Source organism: Myotis davidii, unplaced genomic scaffold (assembly GCF_000327345.1).
Source record: "Myotis davidii unplaced genomic scaffold, ASM32734v1 scaffold204, whole genome shotgun sequence".
Taxonomy (NCBI): Eukaryota; Metazoa; Chordata; class Mammalia; order Chiroptera; family Vespertilionidae; genus Myotis; species Myotis davidii.
Genome location: NW_006299715.1, coordinates 6,689,775 through 6,701,261, shown reverse-complemented (window position 1 = coordinate 6,701,261; position 11,487 = coordinate 6,689,775). Strand labels below are relative to the sequence as shown.

The 11,487-nt window shown below is 38.3% G+C and overlaps 1 protein-coding gene across 1 annotated transcript in view; it reads right to left on the bottom strand.

The window, feature by feature from the left end:
• SLIT2 (slit guidance ligand 2) overlaps positions 1–11,487 on the bottom strand; it is a 388,092-nt gene that overhangs the window by 145,580 nt on the left and 231,025 nt on the right. The window contains 1 exon segment of the mRNA XM_015571823.1: positions 2,659–2,730. Coding sequence (XP_015427309.1) covers positions 2,659–2,730 — 72 coding nt within the window.

The following is an 11,487-nucleotide window of genomic DNA, read 5'->3' as shown; positions in this document are numbered from 1 at the left end:
GTTATGCTTATATGCATGCATACAAGTCCTCTTAAGAGATCAACCAGATATATTTTTAACTTTTAATGAAAAAAATTGAACTTTATATAAAGACACATGAAACTGGACATTTTTTGAACAATGTAGTTTGAACTATATTTTAATTATAGTTCAAACTACATTTTGAACTATATTTTAATTATAGTTCAAACTATATTCATTAGCTATGATCCTAATGAATTAAATAAACCTAAAAATGCATTGTGGTATTTCAACATTGCTCTGATAGTCTTTCCCATTGTTACATGAAAGGCAGTAAAAATAGTGGGAATAAATTCTATCTTTGTACAGCCTCTTTAGTAAATTCTGACTACCTCCATCTCACCCTTGCCACTATTTGTGAATACAAACCATCCTCTCCAAAGATTCCTTTATATTTTCTTTTATAAACTCTTTCCTACAGAATTCCCTAATAACTTCAAACAATCCTTTTTTTATATATCTCTTGCTCTCCTCAGCACCTATGGCTCTTAATGTCAGCATCTTGGGTGAGTAATTTAGCACTTTCTGATGTATTTTATTTTTCCATTCTGTAGCTCACGTCTAAATAACCCCTAATAGACATGGGTTTCTTATCTATTACTACTGTTGCAAACGCCCTGCTTTTCTGTCTTCTTACTCTATCTTTTCCAAGGTTAACTTCTAGCTGTTGATTAGTGAGTACTTGCAGAATGAAAACCACTCTATTTCACAGCATTTTACTGTTATAAACAGTCTTGTACATATCTTTCTCCCCTAATACAACAAAACCAAGCAATTATTATGTTCATTTTATAAAAGTGAAAACTAAGGCTAAGTTTACTAATTTGTCATAGCTCCAAATCCAATACATACCAAAAGATTCTGAGACTCCAGTACTAATCTCATCTCATCGAATACATAATAACTCTCTTTAATTTTGGGGTGGGTGAGGATAACACATGTGGGGAAAAAAGATTTTCAAAAATCCTGCTAAGTCCATAATGCATTCCCTTCAGCACACTGGCTAGCACTTCACTTTTTTGTTATCTCTAAACTTTTAAAATCACATTTTTTTTAAGAATAAGAGAGGAGGATATTAGCAAGAATCTCACCATGACCTGCATCCTGTTCCAAACTGTATCCTTAAATTTGGCAGAAGGATTACTTATAGACTTGGATTCCATGAATATCTTTCCTAAGAAGCAAAAGCCACCTGTTTTAAGGACTTAGAGATAATACTATGGTAAGATTGTAAGTGCATTCCCAAAGGGTGGTCAACTGTAGCCATTACTATCCTTTTACAGTGACAAAGAGGCAACTTGAGTAGGTGCTACATAGGATCTTTATGTTCCGACATAATATACAGAGGCCGTTTGGAACACTCTATATCGCCGAGTCTACAGGCAGACTTCCCGGAGCCCTAGCTAAAGAAGATAAAGAGAAAGCAAATAAAATCCTTTGAACATGTAAACACTCATAAAAAACTAGGGCCACGATTTCAATGGCTCTACACAGTTACATCCAGAAGCCTCTATTTTTCTCTTGACTTGTACATGCAGAAAGTACACATTTAAAACAAAAACCATTTACATGGAAGAGAAGCTACAGAAGCCAAGACGTGTAGCATTGTAAACAATCATCCTCTTTGACGAGGAAGAACATCTGTCTCGCTTTTTCCATTGAAAAAAATGTTGGATCCCACCATGGAGAATCCTGAATATAAGTTAATTCTTGACACAGCCCCTGCCCTGTTTATGACCAGTTAAAAAGTACTGAATTCTGGATAGTTAATCTCAGCACTTAGGGGCTCCTCTCCCCCTACATTTCAAGCTAATGCAAAGGATAAAGAAACATTTTATTCCCTCACTTTCACAGTCAATCCAAAACCATCATTTTCAAAGGATAATATGGTATTTTAAAATGTATAAAAGTATATACTGGCAATATTAGTATTGCCACTGAGATTTTAAATACAATACATATCACCAGAGCCACGGGCACTTAGAACAAACACTACAGTTTAAAGATTGGTCAAGGGAACATACAGAAAGCAGTATTCTTTTTCTTGTTCCTATTTAAAGAAGGTTATGCATATATTCTTCCATAAAGATATGAAGGAAAATAGATGTAAGAAAAATATTCACACAAAGGGAAATGCATAATTTTTCTCCTCTCACATTGTTGGTGTTTAATGAAAATGGTGATCTAAAAGGTATTTTAGAAAGCTATAGCTCTAGGCTGTAGGTATCTCTAACGAGAAAATATTATCTACTCTTTCTGGAAAAAATAGTTTATAGTCTGCATATCCAATAAACAGCAGTAACAACCGAAAAGGGAGTTATTGAAATAAGCTGACAGTAAAAGGCAGAAAATACATTGCAAATATCTTTTAATCAAATCACTTCTCAGATTTAACAAGATTAATCACAAGGTCTGAAAAATGAATTTGGTAACCAGTTCAGATTCAAGACATCTAAATGAGAATCCTTGCCGATAAATTGTGAAAACAATATAAAACTTACTTTACAAGCTCTCCTAATCAAGCATAAAGATACATTGAGCTTTCACCACTTCTCATTACTGTTTCTTTAATATAAATTTAACATTAAAAATAGGATGGCTTTAAAAAGCCGTATACATTTTTAAAAAACTACTTACAAATTTTTAATGTCAACTGCTCCACGGAAAGCCTTCCTTGGAATTGCCTGAATTTGGTTTTCACTGAGGTCTCTAAAAAATAACAAAAAAAGAGAATAAGATCAAGCTATAATATATTTAATTATTTTAATCAATTTATTTGAGAAGTTATAGAATACTTCTAAAAATGTACTAAAAACATCATAATGAAATCCATAGCATAACATGCAATTTCTAATACAACATTTTATATTTCTTGTATAAATTACAAGGTTAGACTAAATGGTGTTTTGAAGTACTTTTCCAGATCTTTAATTGCATAATTAATTCTAGAATGTGGTTCTCTTAAATTTAAGAGTTGATTCAATTCTGTGCAATAGAATATTTATTCAAAACAAATAGCAAATTTTTCATAACTCAATTGCAAGGGGTTCTAAAGTGTTAGCACTGATATTTCTACATCACTGACATAACTTCCAAAGTATATAGGAAAGCAGTCCATTTTAACATCCCAGAGAAGAGAGTGCAACAATTGATAAAAATCTGCGCAGTATGATTAAGTTTTCATAGCACTTTAAGTAATCTTGAAAATGGAACATGGCAGTACTAACCCAACAATAAAACCAACAGTTCTTGCATGAAATATTAATAGCAAGTTGAATTAAAACCTTCTTTAAATAATTCTATTATAACCATAAACACAGCCTGTCTGTATTTGCATTTTAATTTAATTGAGAAATACATTTTAATCAAAGGAGAAAAGCACTCTAAGTCGGAATGAGAAGTTAGTAAAAAAAATCACTCATCTCACGAAATAGAACATTATTTTACCTTTCGAGTTCGGATGCAATTCCATGTGCTCACGTAGTGTTATTAGCCTTAACAAGTAGGATATAAATACACAATGAGCAATGCCACTGGAAAGCAGAAAATGCTTGCCTCATTTTAAGCAACACTACTACATAGCAGAAAGTTGAAATATCAAATAAATAAATGATTAAAATAACCAGTATGGTGCTAAAATTATCACTAAAAATTTAAGATAACTGCTGCTCACGAAGAAATGCGAAGCTACGAACCACGGAGCATAGCTGATGAAAACAGAGCCATTTTCCAACGATGTGGAGGCAAACTGGACAGATTCATACTAAAGCGTCTCATGCCCAGAGCTCCTTGTTCACACACTTATGGCCACGCAATAAGGATAATTGGCAGATGGAAAGATTTAGTGTGTGGTCTTGACCTCATTAACACTAAGTTTTAAACAACTAAGATTTGCATTTATAGCTCACTATCCACGGTGTTCAAAGAAAAACGTTTGCTAAGCAATTTGTAAAGAAATAAACATTAGTCTATTTAAAGAGTAAAGGTCTTTAGTTAAAAAAAAAAAGGAAGCAAAAACACATACATTATTTCCAACAGTGAACGTGCAGTATGTGCTCGAGTGGAGGTTCAGGCGGCCACCCATTCCCTAAGCACTGTGGCTCTGTCACTGCTTCCAACAGTTTTGGGAAAGCCCTAAGAGTGATAAAGCTTCATTTCCTTAAAAAGTCCTTATTTCTCCAGCTTGTCTTTAATTGAGACCAACTTCCTTTACTTTGTTTAATTACAGAGTTAACGATATGTATTTAAAAGTCCCGATGCTAGAAGCAGTGTTCGAAGGAGGCTACTGAGCAAGGAGAAGGTAAAGAAGAGACATTGGAGAAAGAAAACACATCAGAAAGTAATAAGAAATGAAGAGGGACAAAAGATTGAATTCAAGCGAATTTGAATCTATAATGCTCCCTGAAAACCAACAGTAGTGGTTCTACTGTGGTGTCGCTATTAATTCAATGTATTCCCATCCAGCCAGCCGGAGCCATTTCATTCACCACCTGCGGACTCACCTCTGCTGAGTCTCTAGCACAATTTATCTCCCCGGGTCACAGTCTCAAATGGGGAGAGGTGGAGTCGGGGGAAAGGCAGGGGATATTTAGGTGGAGCATGAGACATCACTGAGGATCGTGGATTGCAATCCGAACCCATTCCTCTGAATTTGATGTTAGTCCTTCTGATTTCGTTCTTTTGGTTTGAGGCAGAATTCTAGGACAGGGAAGGGTTTTACCTGCAAACACTTACCAGTCTGTTCTTTTTACAAAAGAGTGAGCAACTGTCTGTTTCAGAGGCTCCTTCCTCCCCGAAGGTCAGTGGTGTGTGTGGATTATGTACATTACTTCCCAGGCAATTCTATGGGGCCTCTGCCTGTGCCAGCCCGCCCTGCAGGCAACGCCAGTATGGATTCCAGGTCCCTACAGGGAAGTGGGCATGGTCACTCATGACAGGAGGAAGTTGCTAAACACATGTTCGGTGCCTATTGTATTCAATAGTTAATTTTAAGAACCAATAGAGTATCAAATTTGATCTCTATTTCCTTTAATCTCCATAAACCATCATGTACAGTAGGTATTGTTATCCTGGTTTTATAGGAAAGGAAACTAAGCTTCAGGGATGTCAGGCATTAGTGCTAAATGATGAGACAGATTGTTAGAGTAAATGTATAGAAACAAAACAGATACATATTGAGTCTAGGTTTAGGGAATTTAAAGGTGATACCAGGAGGTACTTAATCAATCTCAATGTGTCCTTCCCATGGCTTAGAATTTAGAAGGCTTTTTCTTAACGCATTCTAGCCTCTGATTTATGACATTTGCAAAACGATGGGTAAGATGGTGTTAGAAGAAAGGCTCGTATTTTCTACATAGAATCAAGTGGGGATTAGCCGTTATTTCTAGCCAACGCATTGATTTAATATGTCCAAGAAACTGGATGATGTTGCAAGGATTGCTGAGCTGTGTAAAGCCCATTCCTGGCTTCAGGAATTTTCAAATCCAGTAAAGATCCATGCTCCTAGCCAAATGAGATCTAAAAAGTGAGAAAACAAGAGTAAGAAGAAAGGTAATGTGAATGTGTTAAGATGTAAAGGTAGAGGGCAGGGCGAGGGTCAGCATTTCCAGTAAAATAAATTGCACAAGCAAGAATATGGAGGTGGAAAAAGAGAACATTTATAGAAGTAGCTTTTGGTCAGGCGTGTTTAGAGTGGAGTAATGGGAGATGAGGTTGGAAGGACAGGTCGATGGTATAGACTTTTTGGTACCAATTAAGGAGCGAGCTCTTGTAGCAATGGTAATGGATGGAAGGGTAATGGACAGAAACAGGACAGAGGCTCTTCCTTAGATAAAATAAATGCAACCAATACCTGGGGTCAAAGGCTCACATTCAGAAGACCACATACAAGACTCCTGCGCTGGCTGGAGAAAGGGTAGTGAGAATCTCAAGCAATATAAGAACCATTAACACATGGCTTGCTTATCCTGGGCCAATTAATGGGTGTGGCATCTCTCGCTGTAGATAGAAAAGGTAGAGAAGATAACCAGTGGTATCAGAGACACATGAACAACCAAAACATAGAAATAAATTGTCTGTGAATATGGAATAGGCGAGTGAGAGAGGAGACAGAAGTGACTTTGAACTTAGGTTGGGGGGACTGTAAACAAAATTGGGAAATCAGAAGAGCAAGTTGCTGTGTCCATTATGAGTTAGAGCAGCGGTTCTCAACCTGTGGGTCGCAACCCCTTTGGGGGTTGAACGACCCTTTCACAGGGGTTGCCTAAGGCCATCGGAAAACACATATATAATTACATATTGTTTTTGTGATTAATCACTATGCTTCAATTATATTCAATTTGTAACAATGAAATTGGGGGTCACCACAACGTGAGGAACTGCATTAAAGGGTCGTGTCATTAGGAAGGTTGGGAACCACTGAGTTAGAGAGATGTGATATATATCACCCAGTTTGATGGTAACAAAGTTAATATATGGTAAATAGGCCACACGTGGTACCTGAGAAAGGTGATCTAGGAGATCACAGTGGTATTGAGTCATTGGAGGCTTGATGGATTCAAGCCACTTTCAAAATACAATGGGATCCTTTTGAACCCTGATAAAAATGATTGAGCTCAGTAATTCTCGCCTCTAGTAATGGGGCTGGTGATGAGGGGCAAGAATCCAAGGAGAGAGGCAGTATGCCAAAAGAATTACTAGCATAGACTGCAGACCTCAACTATTAAATTATATCTCCGCCTTTTATTAACCAGTAGAGGCCCGGTGCATGGATTCGTGCACCAGTGGGGTCCCTAGGCCTGGCCTGCAGGGATCAGGTTGAAACCTGCTCTCCAACATCCCCTGAGGGGTCCCAGAATGTGAGAGGGTGCAGGCCAGACCAAGGGACCCCACCTGTGCATGATGGGGGCTGGGAGGGACCGTGGGAGGGCTCCAGGGCATATCTGGCCCAACTCGCTTGCCCAGTCCCAATCCACCAAACCCCAGCAGCAAGCTAACCTACCAGTCATAGTGTCTGCCCCCTGGTGGTCAGTGCACATCATAGCAACTGGTCGAACAAACGGTCAGACACTTAGCATATTAGGCTTTTTATATAGGATGTGACCTTGGGAAGTTTGTATACCCTTTTTGTGCTTCAGTTTCTTCAGCTGTAAAATGAAACAATAATTGTGTCTACTTCATAGGACTGTTGGGAGGATTCAATGAATTCATACTTTAAGAAATGCTCAGAAATACCTGCCACATAATAAGCGCTTTAGAGAATTTGGATATATGTATATATATTACAATTATTCCATTAGGCAATGCTACATAGCCCTGAGTGGATTTGATTTGTTCCCTGAAGATTATAGAAGAAAAAGTGCAACATAACTTATGGTAATGTTTTGTGAACTGTGTGGAACAAGAGGAATGAGTCAGAACTACTGAGTTAGCGAGATGGAGCTGCCAAGGATAGTCTGTAATTATATCACTAGGCAATAGAGTGTAAAAATGTATTCCAAAGTAGGAAAGTGGCTTGATTGGAGTTGATTTTTAGGAAGATTAAACTGGAAATTAAATTTCAGAGCAGGCAGGGACAATGAGCAGTGAAGTCATATCGGGCAGTGTTGGTGGAGAAAGATCGGTCCCCAGTGAACTAGGAAATTCTACTTGGAGAATGTTGAGTAATAAAGTTGGGAGTTGGCCCCAGGTCAAATTATAAGGTCTTCAATGTAAATTAAGGCTAGTGTCATATTGGGAAGAGCTGGAAGCCCCTCAAATTTTCTGACTAAGAAAATAACAAAATTCAAAAAGTGCAAAGAAAATTTGGGGAGGACAAGTGTGGTACTTGGAAAGCTGGGATTGAAGACTAGAATAGTTTTGTGATATTTTGGTCACAAATATGGAAAAGTATTGCATGCTCATGGATTATAAAAATTAATATTGTCAAAATATCCATACTACCCAAAGCAATCTACAGATTTAGTATAATCTCTGTCAAAATTCCAATGACATTTGCCACAGAATTACAACAAACCATCCTAAAATTTGTAGGGGACAAAAAAGAGTTTGAATACCCAAAGAAAGTTTGATAAAGAAGAGCAAAGCTGGAGGCATCATGCTCCCTGAATCTAACTATATTATAAAGCTATAGTAATCAAAACAGTATGACATTGCATTAAAAACAGACACACGGACCAATGAAACAGAATAGTGTGTCCAGAAATAAACCTGTATATATATGGTCAAGTAATTTGAGAGAAAGGTTCCAAAAACAGAGTGAAAGGATAGCTCTTCAATAAATGATGTTGGAAAAACTGGACAGCCAATACAAGAGAATGAAATTGTATCCTATCTTACACCATACACAAAAATCAACTCAAAATGGATTAAAGACTTGAACATATGACCTGAAATCATAAAACTCCTAGAAGAAAATATAAGGGGTAAGCTACTTGACATCAGTTTTAGCAAATCACATATCTGATAGGGATGTAACATCCAAAATATATAAAGCACACACACAACTAAATAGCAAAAAACATTAAACCAGCGGTTCTCAACCTGTGGGTCGCGACCCCTTTGGGGGTTGAACGACCCTTTCACAGGGGTCGCCTAAGACCATCGGAAAATACATACATAATTACATATTGTTTTGTGATTAATCACTATGCTTTAATTATGTTCAATTTGTAACAATGAAATTGGGGGTCACCACAACATGAGGAACTGTATTAAAGGGTCAAGGCATTAGGAAGGCTGAGAACCACTGCGTTAAACAATCTGCTGAAAAGTAGGCAGATAAACTAAATAATTTTTCCCCAAAGTCACACAAATGCTAACAGGTACATTAAAAAGGTACTAAACATCACTATACAAATAATGCAGATTAAAACCACCATATGATACCACCTCACACCTGCTACAATGGCTACTACAGAAAAGACAAGAGATACCAAGTGTTGGTGAAGATGTAAGGAAAGGGAACTCACAAGCACTGTTGGTGGGGATGTGAATTGGTGCAGCCACTATGGAAAACAGTATGGAGGTTTCTCAAAATATTAAAAAGGCAGGGATTTCATTCATCTTGTTTCTACAGAACTCCTGACATGTGATAGGCCTTCCTAAGGGAAGTGGGGAAAGATAAAGAAACCCTGAAGTAAAAACTGACAAAAACATGGCAACATGCCTTAGAGACAGAGATATTGAGTATAAGCCTGTGCCTGGTGCCCTGATGAGTAGTCGCATCTAATGTTATAGACACAATGAGGGAAATCAGGAGAGAAAACTGGACTTCCGAGAGGGCTTTGGGATATATTGGTATCAGGCAGCACAGGGGAAGTGAAAGGGAATGTATCATAAAACGCTGGAGATCAGAAACTAGAGCTCAATGAATAGATCAGAGAGAGGAACACAGATTACCAACCCTTCAACCATGGTGAGAATGGAACTATGCACTACATACATGAATCTTCTTTCAGATGGTACATATCAACACACTTCATATCTGCAGGTCATTGTCCCAGATGCTCAGTGTACTCACAATTTCAACATGGGAAAGTGGGAAAGTAAGCTGTGCTCCTTCCCCACTCTCACCTCTATTCCCTCATTCATTCATTCATTTATTCAAAGGCATACAGTGACAGCACAAAATCTGATATACCCATAGCTCTGTGATAGTTCTGTCTCCTCTATGATGCTTTTGATCACCCACCTGACTGCTGCTTCTTGAACAGCGGGCTGTCTCCTCTACATAGGTCCTTTCTTTTCCAGGACCTAACTTTTCCAGGTCTAACTACCATCCTACATAGAATAGGTTCTTTTATCATTCTTTGATAGATATATGAATGGTCTCTTTTTAGGGATCGCTGGGTCTGTTCTTCCACTAGAAATTATTTTGGCACTGAGAGCCTGTAGCAAATTCTAGTAGTAATAATAAATATATATTTTTTCTTCTAATCTCTAATATAATTGATAAGACCGTGCTTTCTATGGAGTCTTACAGTTGTCAGTTAGTTGTGTAAAGAACTTCATGACTCTTAATCAAAAGTGTCATAAAGTCTTTTATACAACTGGCAACTGTAAGACTCCACAGATATTTAAGTGTGAAAAGTGTGCACTTCAGAATAGATGAAATAAGATGATACCCAAAGCTAATCTATATTGGGCAATGACTATCAGGCCGCACAGTTCAATTATGTATTTGTTTCCATAATCACATCAGGATGTACTTTTTAGTCCCATTTAAAGACAAAGAACTGAGGTTTACAGAGGCTACACAATTTCCCTGAGCTCATAGAGCTAGTAAGCCAGAGGAGCAGAGATTTGAACTTGGCTCTGTCGTCCTCCAAACCTCATACACTTAACCACAGCTGTCCTGCCTCGTATAAGAAGTGGCTTCTGGAGAGGTCTGGCTCTCTGGCACTGTGGTCTCAATGTGTGGTTGTAGGATCACCCAGAAGAGTCCTCTGGGGAGGTTGTTTAAACAGCAGACAGACCTCAGCGCTCCTCTCCAGAAACACTAGGAGAACCTCCGGGGGAGCTGCCCGGCAACCTGTCTGCCCGGTAACATGCTCACTGGCTTTGAACTGCACATTAGCAGCCCATTGGCATATCTGCCACCAATGGTACTTCTAGCTTTTATAAACATGGCGCTCCTCTATATCCGTCCAGTTGGAAGTAGTGAATGCCAAGAGTAAATAAGAAATGAAAAGCACCATTAAAGCCAAGAAGACTATGCACAGCATGAAAGGCATATATGTAGGATATAAAAGGCCAATTTTCTTATTGTGGTAACATACACATAGCAGAAAATCGACCATTTTTACCTCTTTATGTGTACAGTTCACTGGCACTAAGGGCATTCATAGTGTGCAACCTTCTCCACCATTGCTCTCCAGGACCTTCTGAGAGGACATGCTAAAACTCTTTTCTCCACAATGTAATAACCTTAAAATAAGGATACTAACCATGAAATGATAATTCACAATGTGAATAATTTCCCTTTTCTCTTTCTTCTCTTCAAAGTAGCATCATTGCACTACTGCATATTCATATCAATCTTGCCAAGTGATATTTAAGTCCCATGTGGGTTGCCTATCAGTACTCTTATTAAGTGCATTCGAGGAGGAGTTATCTAATTGGTTAGAGTCATCTACACTAATAAAAAAGAAAAATGGTAATTGGTGTACGGCGCTACCGTTTTCATTGGCTAATCAGGGCTATATGCAAATTAACTGCCAACTAAGATTGGCAGTTAACTGACAACAAGATGGCAGTTAATTTGCATATGTAGGCACAATGCAGGGATGCGAAAGGGAAAGCAGGAAGAAGCCCCCTGCCACTGACAGTGATCGGAAACCCAGGGGGCAGCTAAGAGCCCCCAGGGCCACCTTTGCCCTGCCCCCCAGCCATGATTGGAGAATCAGGCGCCTTTGCCGCCCTGGCCAGTGATAGGAGGCAGTAGGGGTGGAGCCAGCGATGGGAGCT